The 26,682-nt window shown below is 51.7% G+C and overlaps 11 protein-coding genes across 11 annotated transcripts; 4 read left to right on the forward strand and 7 right to left on the reverse strand.

Moving 5' to 3' along the window:
• Window positions 1-547: 547 nt before the first annotated feature.
• Window positions 548-1,817, reverse strand: EDD37DRAFT_215642 (YggS family pyridoxal phosphate enzyme). The gene has a single exon (XM_062810333.1). The coding sequence runs from the start codon at window positions 1,527-1,529 to the stop codon at window positions 645-647; it is 885 nt and encodes a 294-aa protein (XP_062665251.1). The 5' UTR covers window positions 1,530-1,817; the 3' UTR covers window positions 548-644.
• On the reverse strand, window positions 1,719-5,692 carry EDD37DRAFT_643629 (mRNA-nucleus export ATPase). Its single transcript, XM_062817440.1, has 2 exons — window positions 2,135-5,692; window positions 1,719-2,083 (listed from the first exon to the last, which is right to left on the reverse strand). The coding sequence occupies exons 1-2, from the start codon at window positions 5,437-5,439 to the stop codon at window positions 2,020-2,022; spliced, it is 3,369 nt and encodes a 1,122-aa protein (XP_062665252.1). The 5' UTR covers window positions 5,440-5,692; the 3' UTR covers window positions 1,719-2,019.
• Window positions 5,693-6,308: 616 nt separating this feature from the next.
• EDD37DRAFT_571255 (isocitrate lyase) lies at window positions 6,309-8,090 on the reverse strand (the record flags this gene model as incomplete). The annotated part of the gene is made up of 1 exon (XM_062814321.1): window positions 6,309-8,090. One exon carries the CDS (start codon window positions 8,088-8,090, stop codon window positions 6,309-6,311), a length of 1,782 nt encoding a protein of 593 aa, XP_062665253.1.
• A 530-nt stretch (window positions 8,091-8,620) lies between these two features.
• Window positions 8,621-10,285, forward strand: EDD37DRAFT_215723 (mitochondrial 2-methylcitrate synthase). Its single transcript, XM_062810337.1, has one exon. It carries the CDS (start codon window positions 8,767-8,769, stop codon window positions 10,171-10,173), a length of 1,407 nt encoding a protein of 468 aa, XP_062665254.1. The 5' UTR covers window positions 8,621-8,766; the 3' UTR covers window positions 10,174-10,285.
• Window positions 10,286-10,895: 610 nt separating this feature from the next.
• On the reverse strand, window positions 10,896-12,389 carry EDD37DRAFT_660333 (succinate-semialdehyde dehydrogenase; the record flags this gene model as incomplete). The annotated part of the gene is made up of 1 exon (XM_062819098.1): window positions 10,896-12,389. One exon carries the CDS (start codon window positions 12,387-12,389, stop codon window positions 10,896-10,898), a length of 1,494 nt encoding a protein of 497 aa, XP_062665255.1.
• Window positions 12,390-12,707: 318 nt separating this feature from the next.
• EDD37DRAFT_215730 (GNAT family acetyltransferase Nat4) lies at window positions 12,708-13,676 on the forward strand. Its single transcript, XM_062810338.1, has 2 exons — window positions 12,708-12,888; window positions 12,953-13,676. Exon 2 carries the CDS (start codon window positions 12,970-12,972, stop codon window positions 13,642-13,644), a length of 675 nt encoding a protein of 224 aa, XP_062665256.1. The 5' UTR covers window positions 12,708-12,888; window positions 12,953-12,969; the 3' UTR covers window positions 13,645-13,676.
• Window positions 13,651-15,047, reverse strand: EDD37DRAFT_215718 (phosphatidylinositol glycan, class U). Its single transcript, XM_062810336.1, has 2 exons — window positions 13,942-15,047; window positions 13,651-13,895 (listed from the first exon to the last, which is right to left on the reverse strand). Exons 1-2 carry the CDS (start codon window positions 14,909-14,911, stop codon window positions 13,657-13,659), a joined length of 1,209 nt encoding a protein of 402 aa, XP_062665257.1. The 5' UTR covers window positions 14,912-15,047; the 3' UTR covers window positions 13,651-13,656.
• EDD37DRAFT_215717 (Pescadillo N-terminus-domain-containing protein) lies at window positions 15,048-17,245 on the forward strand. Its single transcript, XM_062810335.1, has one exon. It carries the CDS (start codon window positions 15,185-15,187, stop codon window positions 17,195-17,197), a length of 2,013 nt encoding a protein of 670 aa, XP_062665258.1. The 5' UTR covers window positions 15,048-15,184; the 3' UTR covers window positions 17,198-17,245.
• A 312-nt stretch (window positions 17,246-17,557) lies between these two features.
• Window positions 17,558-20,261, forward strand: EDD37DRAFT_597438 (mitochondrial inner membrane protein-domain-containing protein). The gene is made up of 2 exons (XM_062814598.1): window positions 17,558-17,714; window positions 17,769-20,261. Exons 1-2 carry the CDS (start codon window positions 17,625-17,627, stop codon window positions 19,824-19,826), a joined length of 2,148 nt encoding a protein of 715 aa, XP_062665259.1. The 5' UTR covers window positions 17,558-17,624; the 3' UTR covers window positions 19,827-20,261.
• A 32-nt stretch (window positions 20,262-20,293) lies between these two features.
• EDD37DRAFT_643640 (uncharacterized protein) lies at window positions 20,294-24,930 on the reverse strand. Its single transcript, XM_062817441.1, has 2 exons — window positions 24,860-24,930; window positions 20,294-24,811 (listed from the first exon to the last, which is right to left on the reverse strand). The coding sequence occupies exon 2, from the start codon at window positions 24,460-24,462 to the stop codon at window positions 20,533-20,535; it is 3,930 nt and encodes a 1,309-aa protein (XP_062665260.1). The 5' UTR covers window positions 24,463-24,811; window positions 24,860-24,930; the 3' UTR covers window positions 20,294-20,532.
• An 11-nt stretch (window positions 24,931-24,941) lies between these two features.
• Window positions 24,942-26,571, reverse strand: EDD37DRAFT_643641 (Alpha/Beta hydrolase protein). Its single transcript, XM_062817442.1, has one exon. The coding sequence runs from the start codon at window positions 26,418-26,420 to the stop codon at window positions 25,245-25,247; it is 1,176 nt and encodes a 391-aa protein (XP_062665261.1). The 5' UTR covers window positions 26,421-26,571; the 3' UTR covers window positions 24,942-25,244.
• Between the last annotated feature and the right edge of the window lie 111 nt (window positions 26,572-26,682).

Below are 26,682 nucleotides of genomic sequence, written 5' to 3' on the forward strand. Positions count from 1 at the left end.
AATCATTGCTCTCCTCGCGTCACCCATCAGATGTCTTGCCTTTCGTGGGACTTGCAATTTCTTTTGGGCGGCATTCCGTTTCGAAGATGCACAGTCCGGTCCAAATTCGCGATGGACAACACGATCGCGACTATTTGCTTTCCCCTTGGAGGACATGGATGGGCATACTTGTGCCGCTCAAGCTTTCTTCGACTGTTCCTCTATGTCGACACGTGATGAATATGCAGCTTGACTTCATATATGGTAATCCATTCTCAGAGAGAGAATCGCTAACCTCTCTAGGTTTTCTGCATTCTGCACTGGCGGTAGCCTGATTGCCAAACGTGGCAATTGATGGCTTCTGTATTCTGTACCTGACGGTAGTCTGGTTGGCGAGTCTGTCACTGAGAAAATCTGCACGTTGCCAATTCTGCATTCTGCACTGCCGGTAGTCTGCGTAGTGATTCTGCATCTGCAATCTGCACTGACGGTAGTCTGGTGGTCAAATCTGTCACTGGTCAATTCTGCATTCTGCACTGCCGGTAGTCTGGGTGGCGATTTCTGCATTCTGCGCTGCCGGTAGTCTGGGTGGCGAGTCGGTCTCAGAACTCCTGTATGTTGTCCCTGACGGTAACCCCTTATGGGACCTCAACTCCTGATGTATCTCACTTCTTCTCAGCCTCCGTGTCTTCAAGAACCCTCGCATCCTTCTTGGCCGGTCTCTCGCCGAATATCGTACTCCCCACCCTGACCTCACTCGAGCCCTGGCGTATCGCGCCCTCAAAGTCCTCACTCATGCCCATACTTAGTTCCAGCTTGTCCTTATCTATCTCCAACTCCTTCGCAAGTTTATCTCTCGTTTCTCTTAGACAGATGAAATCTTCATTCTCGGTTTCCGGAGTCGTGGCTTTCGACCGCGCAATAGCGCCGATGGTCATTAATCCCTGAAGGTGCAGATTCTCGCATGTCTCGCGTATATGTTTGGCCAACGACACTAATTCAGACGAATCTGGCGCAACCCCGGATTTCGAGTCTTCGCCGGATGTGTTAACTTGGATAAACACATTTAAAGGCGTCGAGTCGTTCAGACGTGTGTTGCGTTCGCTGCGTCCTTTATTTAACAGTGTAGCTTTCTTCTCGGAGTCGATGCTCTCGACTGCCCACAGACTGTCGACGTCCCGGGCTAGATGGGAGGCTTTGTTCGACTGCAGCCCACCTATGAAGTGCCATCTTATGCTGGAGGGTAATAACTTGGATTTCTCGAGGAGTTCTTGTACGTAGTTCTCGCCGAAGTGCTGCTGAGAGGTCGGAGGGTTGTGTAATGCCAAAATGTCAGAGGCAGGTTTTAGTTTGGAGACGGCGACGAGTCGTGGAGTGGAGGAGCGGGCGGGCTGAGAAGACAGAGCGGAGGAGATGCATTGCTGAATGTGCTCGAGGTTAGAGATCAGGGTTGTTGCCCTTTGCGGGTTGATGGTGACTTTCATGTCGGCGTCGTTGGTGGTGCTGGAGTTGTGCTCGGTTGAGGGAGATGTTTCCGTGTCTGTGGTCATACTGAATTGACTGTGATGGAGATGGATATATGAACGGTTAGAGTCGCATTGAGATATCAGTCAAACGTAGAATAGGTCGTCCCGTAAGCTCAATTCGATACCGGTCGTCCGAATGACGATGCAAGAATATCCAGCTGGAAGGAGAGTAAAGGTGATCATAAGGAAAAAGAATGTCTACATATTCGTCGTCATTGAACCAAACAAACCGAAGATCAGCCGAGCCTCGTCATGAGAAGAAGCTCACGAGGCTGAAGAGTATCATGGAACAAAAGTGCCAGGAAACAGCTTCTCGAAATTACATTTCAGTACAGCCGCTGTCTTTGGAGATATGTCCAATCTGTGCAAATGCGTCCATTGCAACATTCTGTCTATATCGACGCCATGTATTTCTTAATCTCATGCACAATACCCTCATAAAGCAGTACCTGTCTAAGAGAACGCCAACGCTATGGATCACAAATATCCCACTTTTCTAGATGCATCGCTCGTTCTATTCCTCATCATCGGTGTCCGGTGGATGTGGTGTTCCCTTGGGACTGTTCAACCATTCAATACTAAAAAGAAATGTCAGCATCATCGTTTTCCACCGGCAGGGGTTAACTTACTGTCGTAAACGTCGTCGTACTTCTCTCTCCTTCATCTGCGCGCGTGTCATCTTCTTCTTCTTCTTTGCCTTGAACTTCATGTCGCTGTTGTCCTCGGCACCCGAGTTGACAGCCGATGCAGCCGCGGAGGCACTCGCACTCGAGACTACCGAGCTGACGTTGCTCGACCCAGGTCGGGAGTCCTCGAACCTGTTAAGATCGACGGCGAGATGACCTTTGTGCATGACTCGTCCATCGGCGACATGCCATTGCTCAGGACACAATGCGCCCACAAATTCTTCGTTGTGGCTGATCATGACGACACCACCCTTGTAGTCCCGAATGGCCACTGCCAGACCACCTAGAGAGTCACGGTCCAAAAAGTTGGTAGGTTCGTCCAACACAAGCAAGTGAGGGTTGTTCCACATAGCACCAGCCAGTACGACCTTGACCTTTTGCCCACCGCTCAAACCAGAGATTTGGTTGTGGTTGGCAATCTCGGGGTCCAAGCCAACATCCTCAAAATGTTTGGAGATCACCTTCGGCTCCAGGATTCGGTATCCTAGACCTTCGCGCGACGCTTCGTGGTCGTCGAATTCTTGAACCAACTTCGAGAAACCCCATTCGAGGAGTGTCTCCCGTGAGACTTGACTGTTGTACTTGGGTAGCGTGTTCTTCCACTTGACCTCGTACTGGAAAGTCTTCTTGAACTTCTGCCGTCCCATCAAGTTTTCCAGCTGTCTTGGTCCCTTGCCATCGCCCAGATCAATCCATTTGGCCAATTGCGCCTTGTCCTCGTCGGTCAGAACACGCGTGGCTTTCATCAAGACTTCTCGGTCGTCTCCGTTGGCGTATCTCCATTGCAGATACTGATTTGGCGTCTTCTCCATATGCATTTCAACGTGCTCGAGAGCGTGTTGCTTGATGTAGCCAATTCGCAGGTTAGGATGCTTTTCGACCTTGCCAGTTTGAGGGATTGTTTCACCCGTCAGCAATTTGATCAATGTCGATTTTCCGGCACCATTGGCACCGATAATCGCCACCCGTGATGACAATGTTAGCTGGCATGAGACGTCATGCAAATTCGGCTTTGAGGCTCCGGGATATGTGAAGGTGCAGTTTGTCATCCGAATGATGGACCTGGTGTTGGACTTGACGCCACTGAGGATACCAGGAGCCGGGAACTTGAACTGCACTGTCGATGCGGAAAGAGTGTAGTAGCTCTTGGCTTCTGGCTTGACCTTGACAAATGCAGCAAGATTGCCTTTGTAAGGAACCAGCTTCTTTTGCTCATAGTGGAGAATGTCAGTGCAAACGGCATCCAGAAATCCCGAATCGTGAGACACAATGAGCGAGGTGATCTCGGTGTTCGTGTTCAGATACTCCTCCAGCCACTTGATGTTGGCAACGTCGAGATGATTGGTCGGCTCGTCAAGCAAGAGAACATCAGCCCTCATGAGCATAGCTCTGGCGAGAGCCAGCTTCATCTTCCACCCACCTGACAGCGAGCCAACCTTGTGGGATTGTCTGCCTTCAGGACCAGCTGTAAAACCGACCTCGTTGAGGACTCGAGAAATCCTCTCTTGCCCTTCTTTGGCAATCGCTGGATCCTTGGACACATACTCGAGAATGCTGATATCGGCATCCTCACCTTGGTTGTGTTCGACAAAGCACGTCCTTAATTCGTCCTGGGAAGGAAAACCTTCCAACTTGCCAGACGCAATGCTGCGCATCAAGGTAGATTTGCCCGCACCGTTGCGGCCACAAAGACCATACCGGTGGCCCTTCAGGAGTCGCAGATTTGTGTGAGACAGCAGCAACATACCGCCGTAAGCGAGAGAGAACTCTGCATTGACAATCTCGACTTCGTTGGGATCTGTCACCACGGGTGCACCGAACTTCTTGTGGTCTTCTTCGACGAAGAACTTTTGGACGCCATCAGCGACCGAAGTGCAGCTCTCGGCAGGGAGCATGTATTTGAGATAAGGACCAACACGGCCAGGTATGCGCGAAAAGACCCGAGCGTTGACATCTTCTCGGACCATTTCAGACACGTAGGTCTGGCCATCTTTCCAGACGGACATGTCTTCCTTCTGCAGCCCACCCTTGGTGCGGATCTGGCTATCCAAGACTTTCAGGACATCGTCGGTGGATGTCTTGGCAATCTGGCCGTTGGTAACACCATCTTTGTCATCGCCCATTGCTTTCTTCATGACATCCACGGCTCTGGTACCTAGTTCCCGGACTTCGGGAAGCGAAGCGTTGTCCTTGACTTTCTGCACACCAGGTTGCAATTTCGGCAAGAAAGTCCTGGCCTCGATTGGATCATGCACAAGTTTGGTCAAGTTTTCCACCACAACCACAACCTGTCTCAACACCTCCTGTGACGTGGTCGGTGTGTTCAAAGCTCTCTCTAAGACAGGAGTGAGAAGCGCAAGGACAGGTGATGTCACAATCGCAACAAATGTTGTCTGGGAGAGCGCCAGAATGGCCTTCTGCAACGTGTCCGTAGAAGGGTTTTTCATAGTGTCGATGATCAGGGGTATCCGCGGTGCAACATCATCATTTTGCAACAGGGTCGTGAGCGAGGTCATCGTCTTTGTGGCGGCTTTGGCTACCTCACCCTTCAAGTCGTGCATACCACCCTCGACGATAGGGATAAGCTCCTTCAAGGTCTTACCCATAGAATCCCGTAGTACATCCTTGGCCACTTCCTCGTCTTTACTTCCCGTTCCCATTTGTGCTTTATCTGCCATCTTTCCGAGCAAAGTATAAGCACCGACAGTACCTTGCCACTTGCCGGTCTTCTTCGAGAGGTATCGTTGCAAGGCCGGGAGCAGGCCGATAACCAACGCTTCAGGCTCGAGATTCTTGAAGAGTTCGTCGACTGCATACTGGGCCGATTCACGAACAGAAGAACCCTTGTCGGCCAAGCCATCGAGGACAATGTCAAAGAGTCCTCCGTTTTGGACAAGAAAGACGACTTCGCTAAGGGGCTGTTCTCGAGGAAATCTCTCAAACATTGCGCCCAGTACGAACATGGCGCTTTCTCGCTTGGAGGCATTTTTCTTGTCTGTGGCTGCCTTCTTGATCTCTGGTATCAAGTTATAAGACAATAGGCCTCGAATGCCTATCGACTTGGCAAGGATGTTTGTAAGGGCATAGGAGTTGTCGAGCGCTGTTTGCGCGGCATCAGCGTCGAGGATCGTCCGCAAGATGCTGGTCACCTCTTCGGGAGTAGGAGGGATGCCGGAGAAGTTGGACTTTGTTGGAACCACGGTCGAGGCCATCGCTGGAGCCAAAGGAGGGCTTTCGATGTGTGGCATACCTCAGAAGAGTGAGATTACGGATGCCGGGTACGCAAAAGAAAAGGAGTGAAGTACACAATAAACTGGCTTTTTCAGTATCGCAGCAGCGATTACAACGTCCTGGCCTCTTCCTGTGTCGGCCTGGCAGAGTGGAGAGTGGTAAAAAAACAGAAAAAAGAGATTGCTGGAGGGGTTGCTGTGAGAAGTTGGAATCAGGCTCGCAATTTATGAGGGATCGACCCGACGCCCCTGCTGGCTGAGGACTTTTTTCTCAGCACTCCGGAAAGGAAATTTTTGGAACAGCGGCGCAGGCCGCAGCCTCGATAATCGATAAGCCTACCAGTGGCTTACCTAGGTAGATTGACGTGGTAAATGACTAAGTAGTGACTAATCAAGACGATCTCTTCCAACACCAATGAACAATCTGCTATTACATGCCAGGGAGGGTTTCAATATTGTATTGGGTTCTCGCGCCAACAAGTCTTTCCCGGGTATCTGGTCAATTTCATATCTTTACACACATATATATATATATATATATCTTTATATAGGACGCTCTGTGTCCTAAGCAGATGGCCAGGACCGATGCATCATCAAGCGCAAAAGTTTCTCGGCACTCGAACCACTGTCCATAAGTGCAACCACCGGTAGCGTTCAGGTCGAATCTTCTCAGACTTGCAGCATTGCCCTTAGGGACTTATGTGAAAAGGCCATCACCCAGTGTCAATGTGTCTTCATCGACTGTGCAATGGTTGGTGACCGGCGCGTGTCTAGGTCTCGACGGCTGATTGGTGCTTTTCCCCAGCTGTGGAGCGTGTCCTCCTAAAATGGTTTGAGATGTCCTGGCCTGCTTCGAGGTTTCAACAAAGTGCCCACACTAAGGTCATCTAGAACCCGGACTCCGTGTTGCCTTCACCCATACTCCTGCTCCCGCTGCTTCCAGACTGGATAGCTCCAATGATACCGTCAATGTATGGGGCTCCGCTCCACTTCTGGTGTGTCAAGACATCGACGCCTAGCTCCTTCTCTCGGCTTTGCACCAACTTGACATATGCAAGCATACCATCCTCCTTGAAGCCTCGAGATAGTTCAGCGGTGATGGTGGCTCCAGAATGCAGGCCAGCCAGAGAGATCAATTGAAGGACGAATCCTTCCCTGGCGAGATCCCAGACAAAGGACTTCAGAGAGGCATCGTCAAAGCCCTGTCCCATCCAGTTGAACGACGGGCTAAGGTTGTACACCAGCTGCTTACCAGGGTATTGCTCGCGGATCTCTCTGGCAAAGCCTGCGCCTTTGGACACAGATGGATCGGCGGTCTCAAGCCACAGCAAGTCAGCATAGGGAGCAAATTCTATAGCTCGCTTGGTTGCTGCCGGTAGGCCTGCCCGATAGTGATAGAATCCTTCTCGTGTTCGGGGAACATCACTCGACCAGACCACAGGAGACTTCGTGTACTGGGAAGAGAGAGAACGACGCTTGGTGAGCGACAGGTTGCGGTTTTCCTTGGTTTTGGCGAGGTACTCAGAGGCATCGCCACCTTCAGACTTGATATGAGCTTCAACAGCCTCATCAAAGGTGACCAGCTTGTGTTTCTTGACCCAAGCAGATTCGAACGAGTCAATATCAGGCCCACTGGCACCCTTGGCTTCCATTTCTTGTAGGACTTCGGACAGAGGTTCCGTCTCCTCTGTCACACCCAGAATGTATTCGTGATCCCGGACGTCAACGGCACTAGAGAGCAGTTTTCCGCTCTCCGAGTCGGTTCGTGCAATGACAAGGTTTTCGCAACCCATCAAATCCCACTGGAATCTGGCAGCCACAAGTCGGTTGATGTGATCGCCAACTGGCACTAATACCTTGCCGGCCAGATGTCCACACTTCTTGCCGCCATGGAGCTGATCTTCGAAATGAACTGCCGCGGCTCCATTTTCCGCAAATAGTTTGGCCAACTTGATAACAGCCGACAAACCACCATGACCGGTATCTCCATCGGCCACGATAGGCCTCATATAGTCAATATACGGGGTATTCTTGCGCTCTTCCGCACTCAGTTTCCTCCTCGAATCATAGTTCTTGCGGTCATGCAGCTGTTGGGCTTTGAACAGCCGCTGTACCTGGTTTGGTACTGTGTTATAAGGGTAGTCGCCAAAGTCTGCCGACACTTCATTTGTGGTGGTTAAAACGGACGAACAAGCCCAACCCGACACGTAGAGGATTTCTTGATTGGGTGCCTGTTGTGTCATTTGTACAGGGTCAATCGCGCCCATCGTATGAACCGGCTTGCCTTCTGCTGCTCTTTCGTTGAGCAAGTTGAATAACTTCCGAGCCATCACAGAGCTAGGATATGTCTGTTGCAAAGTGCCCCGTTTGCTAACAACATCGGCTGGAGTATACGGTCTCTTGATGCCCTTGTATCTGGGCGTCGCCCACCACTTCTTCACGTCCTCTATTTGCTGTTTGAACAGGACGTCCTCGGCATCACCGGCCTTTTCTTCAGTAGAAAGTAACTGGAAGGAGTCGGAGGGAAGCGAGGTGGAGATGGGAGGTTCGACTGGCGGTAGAGAGGACAGGTGACGGGTCATGGTTGCGAGAATTGGTCTCGTCGCTACAGGTCTGAGCACTGGTCGATGTGACAGCCTTGGAAGGCTTCTGGGCACTCTGCGCAGCATGTTTGTTATAGTCCTAACAGTCTTGGTGGTGTCTGATGTGGGATTCGGTGATGCAGCAATTCAGCACACTCAAGAGTACTGGTGTCTGTCACCTATGTATAGCGACACGAGGAAGACTTTCGGACAACAGCCGAAGCTGCTTGCTTTGAAATACGACCGCTAGTTCGACAGAAGCATTCGTCAGGCATGGAGAAGCAGAACTCTGTTGCGGACGACTTGCGACCTCCCCGCGAGTACGGAGTATGGGAGGCAGAAAATGTCGCATGAGCTGCCGAGTTCGGACCGGGCTCCCAAATTCCCCAAGGTAAGAAATCCCAAGTTGTGCCTCGGTCGGTTACCCTCGGTCTCCAATATTGACGTACCTAGAAGGTATGCAGTACCTTAAACCCTTCCACCCGGGGAAATCCTGGGACCATCGCCGAGGAATGTGCGTCTTCCTACCCGTTGCATTGGGTTCTGCTGTCGGATGCGAAGGTCACGGATCCTAACAACAGCTTTTTGGGTTGTTCCTCTGCTATACGAACCTCTCGGTTTGCTGTTTTCCATTCTCCTGTCCGGTCTTTCCTTCTCCCACAGCTGAAAACCTCATCGTCGCCCAGGGGATACGCTTTGCATACCCCGCACAGTAGATACTACAACGCCGACGAGACCGCTGCTTAAGAGTTTGACAGACACGATGGCAGCCAGCACAAGAAGTGCTCAGCACGCCCTGAGAGCTCTACGAGCCGCATCAAAACGCCCTTCTACCTCCTCCTTCGCCCTACGAGCCTACTCATCTACGTCCGAGCCCGACCTCAAGACCACTTTGGAATCCGTGATCCCCGAGAAAAGAGAACTGCTCAAGCAGGTCAAGAGCCATGCAGAGAAGAAGATCGGCGACATCAACGTGGGTATGGTCATTGGCGGCATGAGAACCATGAAGTCCATGGTCTGGGAGGGCAGCGTTCTGGATGCCAACGAGGGCATTCGCTTCCACGGCAAGACGATCGCCGACTGCCAAAAGGAGTTGCCCAAGGGCACATCAGGCACAGAGATGTTGCCTGAGGCTATGTTCTGGCTCCTGTTGACCGGACAAGTTCCCTCTGAGGGTCAAGTCCGCGCCTTCTCGCGAGAGCTCGCCGAGAAGTCAGAACTCCCTGCTCATGTGGTCAAGATGCTCCAAAACTTCGACAAGACCGTCCACCCCATGACCCAGCTGTCATGTGCTGTTGCTGCCTTGAACACCGAGTCCCTGTTCGCCAAACAGTATGCCGAGGGTCTGAACAAGGCCGCGTACTGGGAGCCAACATTCGACGATAGCATCAACCTGTTGGCCAAGTTGCCCCGCGTAGCTGCTGCCATCTTTGACAAGGCCGCTCTCGACATGCCGATCGACAAGGATCAAGATTGGGCCTACAACTTCGCGAAGCTGCTAGGCAAGCCCGGCAAGGATAACGAGGGTTTCCAAGACTTGCTGCGTCTGTACCTTGCCCTCCATGGAGATCACGAGGGCGGTAACGTCTCAGCACACGCAACTCATCTGGTCGGCTCTGCTCTTTCCGACCCATACCTCTCATATGCCGCAGGTCTGCTCGGTCTGGCAGGACCTCTGCACGGTCTCGCCGCGCAGGAGGTGCTCCGATGGATCTTGAAGATGAAGGATCAAATCGGCGACGACTTCTCAGACAAGGACGTCAGTGAATATCTTTGGTCCACCCTCAAGTCCGGCCAGGTCGTGCCTGGATACGGCCACGGTGTGCTCCGCAAGCCCGACCCTCGCTTCAAGGCCCTGATCGATTTCGGCGACGCTCGCGAAGATATCGCCAAGAACCCTGTCTACCGACTCGTCAAGAAGAACAGCGAGATCGCGCCAGGTGTGTTGACCGAGCACGGAAAGACCAAGAACCCCCACCCCAACGTCGACAGCGCTTCGGGTGTCCTCTTCCACCATTACGGATTCCAGGATCCTCTGTACTACACCGTCACTTTCGGCGTCAGCCGAGGTCTTGGGCCTTTGGCTCAATTGATCTGGGATCGTGCGCTTGGTATGCCCATTGAACGCCCAAAGAGTATCGATCTCAAGGGTCTGATGAAGTTGGTATAAATTTCATCACCCGTAGGAAGCATATTGTAAATACCCCATGGTGGTTGACGAGGCGGTGGAGAAAAGCTTTGCAAAGGGGATACTCAACTGGTGTTGGCTCTAGGAATGCAGAGGAACATATAAGACCCTATAGATGTGCATCTTGATTTCCATCTCTATTTCCACTATCCTTTAATGGTTAGTGATTGATCATCTCCCTTACTAGCGAAGAGTAGGAACGCGGCATGAACGCGAAAAGTGACCGAATACTCTTTGCCATTAATACGACAGCATCTGACACCAACTGCCCCTTTTCACGACAGCCTTGTGACCGTCGTCCTCCCACACTCAACCATCCTGTCCCTCTGTTGCACGACTCCAATCTCGGAGGTTTGTTTCCTCTTCGAGGCCGTCCTCAATTAAAGTACCGCACCGTTTTTGAGGGTACAGCAGTCTGTGAATCTATATCGTCCACGTATCTGGTTCGTTCGCTCGCCTATCTCGCCTACCTCGTTCAGATCCATCCCAGTGCCACGCCCTGCGACACCCCAAGTCCACTAAGACAAGAACATACCAAGGTCCAGTCGTACTCTCGCGACAGGATCTTGCGAAGCCCCCAGGGGAAATAAGATGGTTTGTCATGTTCATATTCTCCATCGATCTTTTTCAATGAGACAGTAATACTGCACAGCTACCTCCATCCCAGAAAGCTATCAACATCGCAAATGTTTCCGTTCATACTTTTACCCTTGCAAATCGCTGGAAATGCCGCCAATAGTCACACTTTTGATGACCATATACTCATCGATACCGTATTTGGATCCCTCCCGTCCGAAACCGCTCTCCTTGACACCGCCGAATGGGGCCGCCGCATCGGAGATCAAGCCGGTATTAACACCAATCATACCAACTTCCAGAGCCTCTGCGACTCTGTAAATTCTGCCAACGTCTTTCGAGTAAAAATAGCCTGCTAGTCCGACCTCGGTGTCATTCGCCAACTCAACGACTTCTTTCTCCGTCTCGAAGGGGAAAAGTCCAGCGACTGGACCAAATGTTTCCTCCTTAGAGATCGCCATGTCGTTCGTCGCACCTGTGATGACGGTAGGAGAGTAGAAGTTTTCTCCAAGATTAGGTAATCTCTGACCTCCAACGAGAACCTTGCCACCCTTCTTCTCTGCATCTCTTACATGTTGTTCGACTTTGGTAACGGCGCGATCATGGATGACAGGTCCATGAGTGACACCTTCATCAAAGCCATAGCCGACCTTGAAATCCTTGACCTTGGCCGCGAACTTCTCAGCAAACTTGTCGTATATTCCCTTTTGTACGTAGATTCGGTTGGCACAAACGCACGTCTGGCCGGAACCGCGGAATTTGCATGCGATAGCGCCTGCAACAGCAGCTTCGAGGTCGGGGCAGTCGTCGAAGACAATGAATGGAGCGTTGCCGCCGAGTTCGAAGGAGAGCTTCTTCATAGTACCCGCGGCTTGCTTCATAAGTAGCTTGCCCACGTTTGTCGAACCGGTGAAAGAAACCTTCTTGATTCGTGGGTCAGTGGTGAGGACTTCGCCAATCTCGGGAGTATTTTTCATGGCTGTGATGATGTTGACTACACCAGGAGGAATGCCGGCGCGGCGCGACAACTCGGCAAGCGCATTAGCTGTGAATGGCGTCTCACCGGGTGACTTGGCCACGACGGTGCAACCGGCTGCCAATGCTGGGCCAATCTTCCTGGTGATCATTGCAGCGGGAAAGTTCCAAGGTGTGATGAGACCAGTGACACCGATCGGCTGCTTGATCGTCATGATTCTGCTTCCAGGAACGGAAGAGGGGATGGTATCGCCGTAGACACGCGGAGCTTCCTCAGCGAACCACTGGAAGAAATTTGCGGCGTAGGTGACTTCTCCTTTGGCGTCGGGAAGAGCCTTTCCGTTCTCCCATGTAATCAGCGTAGCCAGGTCATCGGCATTTTCCAACATCAGGTTGTACCATGTCCTTAACATTGTGGCTCTTTCGCGGGGAAGGGTCTTGCGGAAGGACTTGAAAGCCTCGGTGGCTGCAGCGATGGCTTTGTCGGTGTCTTCCTTGTTGAACTCGGGACATGATTCAATCTTCTTTCCTGTGCCGGGATCGTGGACATCAAATGTTTGCGACGTGACCGAGTCAACGAATTCTCCATTGACGTAGGCTTTCGATATGAGGAGGGAAGGATCTTTGAGCTTAGGAGCTGACGACATTCTGGCGACCGAGATGATGCGATATGATGGTTGTGCTACTCGACTGAGGGAGGAAGGCAGACGAGGACGTGAAGAGGACAATAGAGTGCCAATATACGAGGTGGAAACTCGTGATGCCATTGTCGAAATGGAGAAGAGGGGAATGATGAGCGAACGATTTTTATAAAAAAATAAGCCTGATACGGTTTGCGCGTTCAGGGCTTGGGGTACGAGGTTCCGCAGTTATGTCAGGACATATCACCAACCAGAAGCGAGATCGTTTTCTTATCAGTTCCTGTGGTGGAAAGAGAGATTGTGCCGATTGCGATTGTGAAAAGCGAGACGCTACACGGACCGCATATCAACAATTTAATATCTTGGATTTGGAGAAGCTCTCGGAAAATGCCATTGACGTAAGTTAACTTTCAACACGCCCTGCAACTTCTGCGTTAGGAAAGTATTGGAGGCTGCATCAGCAACTCGCCTTATTACTGAAGGAAAACTGTACCCGTCGAGAAAGGTACGGTGCAGCATATGGTCAACCTTCATCTTCGAGACATCGATGCGATGAGTTACTTGTACAGTCATTATCTTTTGAGCCATGGCTGAAGCGAGTCATGAACGACCTCGGAAGTCGAGGAAAAGGGCACGATCAGATCAAGTCGATGCTACCAAGCTGGTTGAGTCAGTCAATGCTCTTCCAGCTACCAGGTTTTTTGAAGCATATTACCCGGCGATATTGGCATTAGAGCTGCTGCACGACTACAAGAGCCTGGTGTTCCTGCAGGGAGCAGCTCGCGACGTTTCCAGTGAGACGATTGAACAATGTTTAAAGCTCATCGAGCAAACAAGCGCAGAAGACTACAGGAGCTCCGAAATAAAGTGGTCGGGCCACAAGAAGCGTAAGGAGATGAAGCTACCAGACATGAAATATTTCATCCTGCTCGAACATCACCAAGTAATCGGCTTTGTGTCCTTCATGGTCACCTACGAAGATGGCTATGAGGTCTTGTACATTTACGAGATCCACTTCACACCCGAGTGGCAGGGCAAGGAGCTTGGGAAGAAGCTCATGAACGTTGTGGAAGACATTGGCAAAAAGGTTGGTGTGACCAAGGTCATGCTAACCGTCTTCAGAGCGAACCAACGCGCAGTTGACTGGTATATCAAATTGGGCTATGCAGAGGACGAGTTTTCACCTGGTCCACGAAAACTCCGGAATGGAACAGTCAAACAACCGAGCTACATTATCCTTTCCAAGTCGATGAAGGACTGACTGTAATTGAGGTTATATTTGTCGCACACTCTTGCCTCTCATCTCGGGTCGTTCCAGCTCCCATTCATCCCGCATAACAGCAAACAGCGTGTCGCCAACGAGAATGGTCAGTCCCAAGCTCCACACAAGTGTGATGGCGTAGAAGAAATTGGCATTGCCTGATCCAGCATATATCCACAAGTGGTAGAACGCTGGGCCGAGAAGGGTGGAATATAGCAGGACGGATGCCGCGATAAAAGTGTATCGGGTTACTAGACCAGTCAGCACAAAGACATTCTTGAGGTACGGAGGACTCACATGGTAGGACGTGAGAGTACATTGGAAGAAACCCAAGATACAACGAAACATCCGCAATGCTTGGATATGGCTTGAAGATGGCCATCAATCCCAGAAGACTCGTAATGACGAACAGTGGTTGTTTGTGAAGCCTGAATGTCATGCCACCAACATATCCGACCAGGTGCAACCAGAAAACTCCAATGAAAAAATCGCGGAAAGAGTCGAAGATCTCGATAAAGAAATACCACCATAACCCAACATTGGGTGTCAGGTCAGGGATCGTTATCTGTGCCCCGTAGCAAGATGCGAGGAAATCCCGAAAGTTGTCCGTCAACACGGGAGTTGTTGCCAACAAGGCCGCAAGTGCTGCTACGAAGGAGACAACTGAAGTTGATATGGTCGCTTCTTTGTTGCCGCTTTGCCGGAGCATCAGCATGACTGGCGGCAGCAGTAGAGCGGGATACATGGAGAGATAACTGCCAATGGCGAGCCCAAACATAGCTCGCACAGCATTCCCGGACTGTGCATTCAAGACTGCTTGAATGATGGCGGCATTGGTAAAGATGACTGTTGACCTTCCGAGACAAGACAGAATTGTGAAGGGGTTGAACAAGTATGCTGCAGCAATGAGAGATCCATCTAACTTCTGGAATCGAGGAGTCGGTAGGTGAAGCTTGTCGGCGATTGAATGTAGTGACGTAGCATTCAGAACATCAAAGGCTATAAAGACCAGTGTCGATGGCAAGAACTCGAAGATGATCAGCAGTAACGGGGCTTGATGGTAGACGCCGCCATCATAAGGCGACAGGCCGTGCTGGTGAAGAAATAGTCCTTCCTGGAGTCTTTTGAAGCTCGAAATGGGCGTTGATATTTCGACTTGAGTGCTGAGGAATTCTGGTATGTTCGGAAAGGCCAGAAAGACCAAGAGACGCAGATTGATTGCGACAGCATATATCGCCAGTGTCTTTCTATCCAGCGATATTGCCATTCGGTTCGTTGGCCTCAAGGCGAGTGCATGTCGTGCTCTGGCTGGACGAGACTGTAAAAAGGGGTGTCGAGGCTGACAAGGTGGTCTCTCTCTCTCTCTCTCTCATTCTCATTCTATAGGAATTGGAGTAACCACTCGGCACACCTGCCCTCTACAGTGCCGTTACTCCAATTATCCGATTAATTCAACTTTTTTTCTTCGCTGCATTTTCGAGTTCGCAGATTGCATCTTGCATTGTCCTTACGCCAACTCCTGCGTCCTCCTAAAGACGTAATGGCGAAACAAAAGAAGAAGGGCCAATCCGGCCAGGCGAAGAACTACATCACCCGAACACAAGCTGTGCGCAAACTCCAGATATCCCTGCCAGACTTTCGAAGATTATGCATCTTCAAGGGCATTTACCCTCGTGAACCGAGAAACATCAAGAAGGCCAACAAGTCTGCAACTCATTCCACCACATTTTACTACACAAAAGACATCCAATATCTACTTCATGAGCCTCTTCTGGGAAAGTTCCGGGAACAAAAGTCGCTGTCGAAAAAGATAGCGAGGTCATTGGGTCGCAATGAAGTACAGGATGCCGTCCGGTTGGAAAAACATGGCATGCCAAAGATCAAGCTCGACCACATCGTACGAGAGAGATATCCCACCTTTGTCGATGCCCTGCGAGACCTAGATGATGCCCTCTCCCTGCTGTTCCTGTTCGCCAACCTGCCTTCTACAACCGCCGTTCCTGCCAAAGTCATTTCTAAATGTCAGCGCCTCTGCCACGAATTCGAACACTACCTCATCACGACGCACTCCCTTCGGAAGTCTTTCCTATCCATAAAGGGCATATACTACCAAGCGACAATTCAAGGCCAAGACATCATGTGGCTGGTGCCCTACAAATTCGTGCAAAGAGTGACACAAGATGTGGACTATAGAATCATGGGAACATTTGTGGAGTTCTACTGCACTTTACTAGGATTTATCAACTATCGACTATACACATCTGTCGGTCTTGTCTACCCTCCAAAGTTCGATGCTGCCAGAGATGAGCGCGGCGCAGAGTTGGGTGCATTCACCCTGGAAGGCCGTGGCATCACATCAGCGATTGACCAGGAGCCTCAGCAGAAAGCATTGACGAATGGCCACGAGCAAGCGCAGAACTCCGAAGCAGTTCAAGCCCAGATTGACAATATTGCTCAGGATACCGGCACAGACGAGGAGGTGAAGCAAGACGAACCTACCGGGGATCAAGCTGACGCTGGTACGATCGATACGTTTATTCCTGCTGCACCTGAGGGAGACACTCTCCCACAACCTGATCGCACAGGGGATGCAGCTTCAACTCTGTTCTCGCCCTGTGTCTTCTTCATTTCCCGGGAAGCTCCTCGCCATTCGATAGAATTCTTGTTACGAGCATTCGGCTGCAAACGAGTAGGTTGGGATACAGTTCTCGGCGAAGGTGCGTTCACCCACGAGGAGACGGATCCTAGAATCACGCATCAGATCGTGGACAGGCCAGCTCTTGCACAACCATTGCCTAGTCTAGAGGGGCAGGAGACATCTAAAACAGACCAAAACCTGCAAGTGGTCAAGCCAGGCTTTATCATGCCTGGTCGAATCTACGTTCAGCCTCAATGGGTTTGGGACTGTGTGAATGAGGGGAAGCTGCTACAAACGGACATATATGCTCCAGGAGAGACGTTACCGCCACATTTGAGCCCATGGGTCAGGCCAACGAGTGGACAATATGATCCTAGAGCGACTCTGGAGGAGCAAGAGCTTGAGGGCGAAGCAGAGGAAGATGGGGAAGAGGAGGAAACGGCCGAGATTGATGGGCCTGAAGATGAGGAAGATGAGGAGGATGAGTCCGAAGAAGAAGACGAAGAAGTCGACGCAGGTGGTATGGATGTCGCGGGGTCAGAAGATGAATCTGAAGAAGATGTTGACGAGGTCGACGCATTTGGTGGATTCGAAGACGACGCCGATGATGCCGCGAATTCCGACATCGATGAGGAAGCCCAGCATCAAAAAGAACTTGAAGCAGAAGCTTTGGGCGAACCTGTTCCTGTTACACAAACGAACGGAGAGGCTCAGAAGGCTAAAGCCCGCCAAGCGCGGAAAGCAGCTCAAACGAAGAAGGATGAGGAGATCGAACGCCAGAAGATGATGATGAGCAACAAGAAGCGGAAATTGTACGAGAAGATGCAGTTTTCAAACGCAAAGCGTGATACAGAGGCTGAGAAGCTGCGTGCTAAGCGACGAAAGGTCGAGCGTACCGGGAAGTCGAAGGCATGAAATCCTCATAGCCGTAGGAAGCTGGCTTGACAATGTTGGTTGTGCATAGCGAGGCGTTCTGTGGTACGGAAAAGGAACCTTATATGAGGCTGAGAAATCACAATGATGATGATGATGATGATGGTGTCTCTTGAGGAGGTCGGTATCGTAATGAATCGTCGCAAGTTATCATGCTATCTATACTCACGATCGTGGTCGAGGATGCTTCGCTAACTTCGTAATCGTAAGAGTGCTTCACTAAACACGATCATGCTGCTTTGCTGATACAGCCAAGTCACGTGATATTAAATGCTGCTGGAGAGCGTGCCCCCCAAAAGCGGCGCTCAATCGGGGTGAAGCTAAGCTCTCACATTTTGTTCAGGGAATTCCATTGACGCTGGTTGATAGCTAAACTCCCTCACCTCACAAGCGTGTTGAAGCTCCAACAATGGCGGCTAAGCCCGTCATGCTGCGATTAGCCAGGCCCGTGTCAGCTGGCCTGCGCAGGCAGTTGCTTGCACAAGGTGTCTCATCCCAAGTACGTCAAGTTTCCGTGCACCTGCAAGAGCTCGCGCGACTGACAAAGACACAGCGGAGAACTTTCGCAGAGAAGAAGGACTCGATTCGGAAGTCAGATCCTGCGTTTATGCCTGGTTCACAAAGTCCTGCAGCGCCAGTCAAGACCGAAGTGCCTCTAGGGCCCGGCGGTCCAGGAAGCCCGGCTCCTCCTCATATTCCGACTCCTGCGACACCGTCTTCCTCCTCTACGATACCTCCTGAAAAGGTTCCCCTCGCTCCGCCTAGTCCGGCGAAAGTTCAAGCAGCTCCCCCAACGACTCCTTCGTCCGTAAGCCCTCCCTCAGAACCATCGCCGCCTCCACCGCCTCCACCTTCCTCAAAGCCACTACCACCTCCTCGAAGACGCTTCAGACGACTGAGACTTTTATTCTACCTTCTTTTGATCAGCGGTCTGACCTACGGAGGTGGCGTATTTTACGCTCTGAGAAACGACAACTTCCACGACTTCTTCACCGAGTACATTCCATTTGGAGAGGAAGCAGTCCTTTACTTCGAAGAGCAATCGTTCCGGAAGAGGTTTCCTCATGCGAAGCACAATGCGAACAAAATCGCCCGTCCAGACGGACCAGTCGATGGCAAATCAAAGACCATCCCCCAACGATCCGGCTTGTCATGGAAAGCCGTGGACGAGGAACCCAAGGGCAGTGACCTGACACAGACAGGCAAGCACAATAGTGCTCTCGATGCTGGCAAGCCTGTATCCAAAACAGACGCGACGCAGGCCAAGGGTGATCCTGCCGGTGCTACGACCAAGGAGGCCAGTGGGGCTGTCCAGACTGCAAAGAAAGACTCTTCAGCTACGGAGGCGCCTCTCCCGAAGCACGACGATGCCAGCGGTGCCAAGCCAGCGGCACCTGCAACCGTGTCTACAGTTCCAAGCCCAGCAACTCCCAGTCCGAAGTCCGATCCCCGACCACCGGCCATTTCTCCTGTGACCCAGATCTCACCCCTGAAAGTGCCTAATGCCGAGGAACCTGTGGTCCAGGATCTCGTCAAAATCGTCAACGACCTGATCACAGTAGTCAACTCCGACTCCCCAGATGCCGCAAACAAGTACTCCGCGCCCATGACCAAGGCCAAGGAATCTCTGGAGGAAGTCGCCAAGAAGATCACGACTCTGCGAGAAGCGGAGCGAAAGGCCGCTGAAGAACGAGTCAAGGAAGCACACAAGGAATTCGATGAGAGTGCCAAGCAACTCCTCAAGCGTATCGAGACGGCCCAAGCCGAGGATGAAGCCAAGTATCGGGAAGAATTCGAGCAAGAACGCACCCGTCTTCAGCACGTCTACGAGGAGAAGCTCAAAACGGAAGTCGAGCGCAGCACTCAGCTCGTAGAACAGCGTCTCAAGAACGAACTCTCCGAGCAAGCCATCGAGATGAAGCGCGACTTCGTCTCCCAAATAAAATCGCTCGTCGAATCCGAACGTGAAGGCCGTCTGTCCAAGCTATCCGACCTGGAAAGCAATGTCGACAACTTGACCGAATTGACCTCGAACTGGAACGGTCTGATCGACGCGAACCTCGCCACACAAAAACTGCAAGTCGCAGTCGACGCCGTGAAGTCTGCTCTCGACCGGTCCGCCGCCTCGGACGCCCGCCCTAAAGCGTTTGTTCGGGAAATGGCGGCCCTCAAGCTCGCCGCGGAAGGTGACCCGATCGTTGACGCGGCCATCGCCTCCATCAACCCTCAAGCCTACCAGCGCGGCATCCCCAGCCAGCCCCAGCTGATCGACCGCTTCCGTCGCGTGGCCACGGAAGTGCGCAAGGCCAGCCTTTTGCCTGAAAACGCGGGCGTGGCGTCTCATGCGGCGAGCCTGGTCTTGTCCAAGGTTTTGTTCAAGAAGCACGGCCAGCCCACGGGGACGGACGTCGAAAGCGTTCTCACCCGCACCGAGACTATGCTTGAGGAAGGAGACCTCGATGGCGCGGCGCGTGAGATGAATTCTCTGGATGGCTGGGCCAAGGTTCTCAGTAAGGATTGGTTGGGCGATGTGCGCAAGGTTCTCGAGGTGAAGCAGGCCCTGGACGTGATTGAGACGGAGGCTCGGTTGCAGTGTCTTAGGGTAGAATAGGTTGGTGTGTCTAGTGGAAGAGAAAAAAATGGGTATATGTACTGGCACTGGTAACTCTTTACGCCGCCCGTCCGTCCGTGTCGACATGAAGCCTACCGGGCAAGCTTGAGCTTGAGCTTCTGCCTTTTCGTAAGCAAGCGAAAGAAGATATAAAAGAAAGATTGGTCTTGTTCATGTTCATGTTCATGCCCATAGGTACAGCGTAGTACGAGCGCATAGTAGAAAACCCCATCGCCAAAGGATTAAGACCCTTACAGTATGAACCGTTCTTCGCATGTTCGAGGTTCGCCATGACTATCGATAGCGGAACGCGAGCATCTTTGACAAAGGCCAGATTTACGGACACGAAGAGAGGAGAAGGTTGTGTGCTAATGACACAAGAGCTGAGAGCTGATTACCAGGTATCAGTCGATGGTGAGGGTGAATGACTACAGCAGGAGGCACGTGCCTTCAGGGTAAATCGGAACGATGTTCATCAATCATGCATTAAAAGAGCCTATACTGTGCACACGATATGTAAACGTTTATCCCAATCCCAATACCATATACGAAGCTGGGGGGTATCCTGGCAATTCCATCACCTACCGGTAAACAGCAACAGGAACCACTTTTATCGAAACGCCTTGCTGAAGAGCCCCAAAAAATGCAGTAATCGCTTCCCCGAAGCACAAATGAAACAGAATGCCAGAATGCAGACCGGTACACATCAGTCGATCCAGAGTAGCCACCGTGCCACTTTGCCCACGCAATGGACAGAACTCAACAGGATCCGTATAATGGAGACGACGGCCCAGATCAGCCACAGCAAACCAACAACAGTCCACTCAATTCCGACGAACCAGACTCTGCGCACCAACCTCAAGGGACCTCTTCGCCTTCTTCGGAAGGCATCCTCGATTGAATCATTCAAACCCTTGACCGCGAGCGTGCTCGTCGTAGTGAGTTTCATGCCCAGCTCACCTGCCCGATCTGCCGTCATTCTGATCTGTGGCGTCATCTTGTTTTCTACCGTATCTTCAAGCATCTGGAGCTGTCTGTGCCAGTCAGGCGAGACGGTAGAGCTGAAAGTGGTCAATTTCTCGTTGAATGTTGCAGAATATGTATCCAGAGCTTTCATGATATTCCGTGCCGCCATCACGTAGTGCTCCCTTTTCTTGACACGGAGAGGTTGCATCGAGTGTGAAGCTCTTTCTTCGGGCGTGAGGGTCTCGACGAAGAATCTTGGTAAGGGAGTTGTTTCGTCATCCGCTTTTCGCCCAATCTCCCGTGCTTTGATGGCGGAACTATACAATAAAGCCGCAGCACGCTCAATTTCGCGCCATGAGACCCCGGCCACTTCGGCGTCTTCTTGACCAGCGTCTGAGCCACCGACGTGCATGAGCTCCACAGCTGATCGTGCCCGGCGCAGACCTTTGAGACCTGTGGTCGATCCGATTGCACCATTTAGTAAATCTGATGCATCACGAGATCGACTCAAATCAAGAGCTGCTCCGAAGCCGTAGCTCTGCACGCGATCCAAATCATTCAGATGTGCAGATCCCGTATCCAGCTTAGGTAAAGCCATTCGACCACGTCGAGGAGACTGTGAAGCGGATCGAAGTTGTGCAGCTTGGCGAGATATATGATCCGAACCGTCTGGTGACAATTGTCCCTGCTTTCTGTCTTCCTGCTCCCGATCTCTCTGAAATGGTGACGTGAAGTTGGGGAGATTTGGATTGTTGTACCGAGGTCGACCGTCTGAGGGGGTTCTCTTTATTGTTGGCAAGGCACGCTCGCTTCTGGTACTGGAAATGGTCGAGGATCTTGATCTAGGACTCATTGGAGGTGGCGTTCTGAGGACTGTGCCGTTTGCGTCGACCTCTTTCTCGGATTCTGAACCCTTGTAAGATCGGAGACTAACCTCCGATGCGGTTGCTTTGTGTCTGAACGTCGAAGGGGCATCTCGTTTCCAGATGAAGTCACCAACCTTCGATACTTCGTTGCCAACGAGTTCCGCAATACGTCCACCTTTGAATATACCACGGAACCTCGAGTGGTCGTTTCCGCTGTGAGCAGTCGAGCGACTGGTGACCTTGCTAACCGCGCTGAGCTTGGACTCCATTGAGGATTGCACAGCTACATCGTCGTCATATGTGGTGTGTGTCTGGTCTCTCGACAATGCAGGCATTCCCCTCGTCATCGGGCTCGCACCACGCGAACCATCAGTCTCGCGATCCTTTTCTGGCTCGGGTAGGTGACGATTGAGTTGGGCGGCTGGGACTTGGGCGAAGTCGGTTGTGTCGATTTGCTCACCAGTCTTGTCATGTGGTTTACGATTGAAAGGGTGAAGTATTGTAGACATGTGCTTTCTCGATGGCGATGGCCCCCTGCTAGGAGGTGGTGACAGATTTATAGCAATACTTGGCCACTGCACCACACTGGGTGAGTTGGGAGCTGTGGCAGTATCATAGTCTGCAAATTCGCGAGGTGTCCGTTCCTGCTCGGTACTCGACCTTAGGGGCACCTTCGTAGAATTAGGTCGAGATGATTCATTCCTGGTCCTTGACCTGTTGAGTGGAGACGCCTTCTTGATGTTTTCGAGTCTGAGAAGCTTGTTTAACGCTGAATGATCCGCGGAGGATCTTTTGGAGTTCAATGCTGAGGACTCTCGACTCGAACCACCCACTTGTGGCGAAGCCTTCGATGGCGATTTACTCCTTGCAACAGCATGATTTTCATGATCTGGAGACAATCCACGTTTTCGTCGCAGCCTCCTGCGACCACGGTTCGTGGCCTCATCATCATCGAACGACATTGCACCTGACGACTCGGAGTCGCTGCTATCACGAAATAGCTTACGCCTGATCCTAGATCGCTCCCTGGAACTGCTCTGGTCTGTTATCTGCAATGAATCTCTCAGTTTGCCGGTTCGACTGCCGCGTTTGTGGGCATGGTGGGCTGATCTGAACGTTGGTAATTCTGGCAGAGCTGACGGAGGTGGTTCTTCCGACATAGCCTCATCTAGCTCAGGAGTTGGTGTTGTTTGTTGCATGGTAGACGGCATGTCCATTGGTGTTCTGTTACGCCAGCCTGAAAACTTGAATTGTGTATGGGAAGGGTAGATGATGTTGTTGTCCCGATCTTGTATCTTCGTCTTATTCAAGCCTTGTTCCAGCCAATAAGCATCAGCAACCAGGTCGGCTGGATGCGTGACCCAGTCAGACCGTGGCCGGGTCGGTTTGGGATGGTACTGATCTTGTATCCGAGGAGATGCGGCATTCTCTGTGTCAGCTGGTGGCCCATCTTGATCCTCAACGTCTGCATTTGCCATCTTTTGATCGAGTGGTGGGAGACGAACACACTCCAAAGGATCGTGCTGCGTCTCTGCGTGACTCGAGATGACTGAATCGACCCAGGCTCTAACCTTCTCCACATCATGCCATCCATCCGCCTCGCTATCGATTGGTGTCTTTTCCCAAATGCGTAGTTTCCTGTTCCTGACGTATTGTAGAGGGTTATATGCTTTTTGCATGGCTTCGGGAATGGATGGCGGCGGCAGATTGCCAGGTTTACGTATTGGAGGAAGATGTTGTAGGAGCCGACGATGCTCGTGAGCCAACTCGAAGTAGATCTTAGCCTTTTCTACACGTGCTGCCGTGGCTGGAGATATCTGCTCGTCAAAGTCCATATCAACATCCAACTCTTCGGCATCAGAAGGCGCTGCCAGGGTCGCAACACTCGTATCAAGATGCTTTCCTTTTGGAGAGCCGTTTCGTGATCCTTGCCGGGTTGACGCCATGAATGGGGCAATACTCTTCGTGTTGACGGTACCCCTGGGACCTGCACTGGATGCAGTAGAGATGACCCGGCGCTCTCCTTGCTCCACCGAAGCATATCTCCTTCCAGAGGCCAACCTTCGTCGACCTTCGCTAAGGCTCAGTGCCATTTGCACAATTTGCGCCGGGTCTTGAGCATAGCCCACATTTGCCAGGGGTGATCGCCCATTTTGCACATTACGTGAGCTTGATGCTGGATTTCCATTCATGTGAGACTCATTCTGCGACGAGGACAAAGACCTTCGGATATCGGTACCAGGGATAAGTTGATTGTCACTGCCGTCGTTGTGCACGACAGCGCTTTGCTTCAACTCGGTAGACAATGGCGAGCTCTTGAAGGACGAGTTGTTCGAGACATTGTGCCTATGCCTTCTCTTGCTTATGGACAGTTCGGACTCTGCACTGTGCCTCTTCAACCTCGAGTCGTCTCTTGCTGGTGCCTGGGACATGCGCGAGAAGCGTTTCGCATTGGTGACGGGCTCGAGCAGGAATCCGCCGGAGTTTCGAGCGACTGGATGTAGAGAATCACTGTTCTCCTTCTCTTTCTCCTTTCCCTGGCTCTTCGAACCCTCATCGCTTCGTCCACTGCTAGCGAATGAGTATCTTGCAGAGGAGGGCGCAGGCTCATGGTCGGCACGACGGCTTGAACTTTGATTGCTGTGAGAACTCGAAGCGACAGACTCTGTTCGTATGACTCCTTCCTTCGACAGTCCACGAACAGAGTGGAAGGCGGGAAGGGAGGGATGGCCGTCTGCATTGTGTTCTCCAGCAACCTCGCTGGCTGCGTAACCACCAGGAGGCTTTAGAGTGTTCGACGACATCCAGGCACCTGCCCATGAGCGCAGGTGTTTCTGAGGGCTATCGCAGCTTCCTGCGTGATGCCGAGGATAGGATCATCGCAGCTGCAAAAGAAACGCAGACTCTAGCGGGATATTGGCGAGCGATGTTGCACTTGGGTGGAATGACCAAGTGGGAATCAGGTGAAGGCGCGTAGATTGATAAGTCGGCGAGAAGACGCCACTGCGATGCTGCTGGCCTTCAGTACTCGAACATCACATGCGGTGTCCTCGACGTACTGTAGAGTGTGTGGGCACCTGGAAGCAGATGAATGGTGAGGAATGATGATGATTGATCAAGCCTGGCAGCGGGATGCGGAGCTTGAAGATACAGGTAAGAAAATTAACCTTGGGCTACCTCAGTTAGGCTAAAGGGTTAAAGGCTTGATGTCACACAGCCAATATACCGTACCATACTGCATGCTAAAGAAGGATTTATCGTCCATCCCCTACCACCCACACCACCCTAAACCACGGTGACATATATATCTCACAAGGTATATTATTATCGTCCCCCACCAGATCTCATACTCGCCCGCTGAACACATGGCAACAGGTAGCGTCTATTACTTTAGGCACCGAATTACAATGCTCAACCCTTCAACCCTTATAGGCGCTAGTCTCCCAGGCTTAGGGTATTATCCATTATCCACCTTACCCCAACTTCTATCGGTGGGGACCATTTAAGGGCTCAAACACCTACTGTGGTAGGCCTGTGCGTGACGACTCCGTAGTGAGGATTGCTCCTACTGTATCTGAGGACCCCCTCATTTGTCTCCTTCTATCAATCCCAGGAAAACAAGTTTAGCATGTTCGCTGACAGGTATCTTGTTATGTCCTCCGTGTCGAAGGCGCTGCCAGCGAAGGCGCTTCTTGCCATCCGGACTCTTCCATTCCTCGTCGTCAAGGTTGCGGTCAAAATCAATGGTTCCATTGGTGGCGGCATCCAGGACACGGTCCCAACTGGTACGTCCTTGTCGCCATGGGATTTCCAAATCATCTCGAGCATGCATCATGGTCAAATCTAGCTTGACGTCGGGCTTCTGTGCTAGGTCAACCAGTTTCTGGCTCGTATCCCATTTGTCCACAATCGTGGAACGCACCCATGCCTGTATCCGGGGATAAAAGACCAAGGGCGATAGCAATGGTGGTGTCAATCCTTTGATAGAGTACGATTCCAGCAACTCGGTCAATGAACTGAAGCTTGCGATGAGAACCAGAGCCCTGAATGGAGCTCGTCCGAGATTCAATACCCACTCGTGGTAAAAGGCTGCCGAAATGAATGTGCCCATAGACTGTCCCACGAGGATGATGCGAGATGGATCCACGCCTGCACCAGCGTGATTCCCATCACTGTCAATGCCTGTCAGAGCAGATACCACAGTCACCGAGTCCTGAATCACGCCGTCCTCGGTGGGACTGCCCGTGCTTAGTCCAAAACCACGATAGTCGAAAGCGATCACATGAACTGGTTTCTCCGAGGTTGAGCTGCTCATGATTTGCTGGTACGCTGAGGGACGGTATGATGAGGCAATGTGGGCGGCGTTGCCATGGAAGCTGACCACTGCAACCGCGTGGGGATCGTTCAGAAGAAGCTGTAGGCCCACTGAATTGACGGCTTCTTCCCAGGGTTTGAGCCCGAAATCGGACTGAGCCTTCAAGGACTGCTCATGCTGACGATATAGATGGGCGGGCAGAATGTGCCAGGCAAAAAGGGTGACGTTGTCTGGAGTGGTGAGGGTAAAGGGTTGGATCTGATGGCGAATGAAGCCAAATTGCTCGGTGTTGTTGAGATCCTGAAATAATGTCGGGTTGATCTTATGAGCATATACGGCATTTCGCTGGACTGTAGGGTATGTCAAGGCACCAACAGCCAAGGCATATGCCAGTCCACCGGCTGCCAAAGTCCAGTATGTGATTCGAAAGACTTTGCTGAAAGACATGGCAAGCAGCTTGGAGTAAGAAGCGCAATGTTATGAAGCCAACATGCTTAAGCACGGCGTCTATCAGACAGCCTCGTGAACAAGAAGATACAAAAGAAGATGGATGGAGGTCGTAGTAGTAACTTACCTACCTAGGTACCTATCTTGCTATGTCGCGGCATGATTGGACTCGATGACATGTGAATACTTTTAATGCTGACTCGGCAGACCTTCCTCCCTTCCCTCCGCTCGGTGCGCGTCTTCTCCCGTGAATGAGTCGCAT

The sequence above is a fragment of the Exophiala viscosa genome, assembly GCF_022695815.1.
Source record: "Exophiala viscosa unplaced genomic scaffold EDD37scaffold_18, whole genome shotgun sequence".
Lineage (NCBI taxonomy): Eukaryota > Fungi > Ascomycota > Eurotiomycetes > Chaetothyriales > Herpotrichiellaceae > Exophiala > Exophiala viscosa.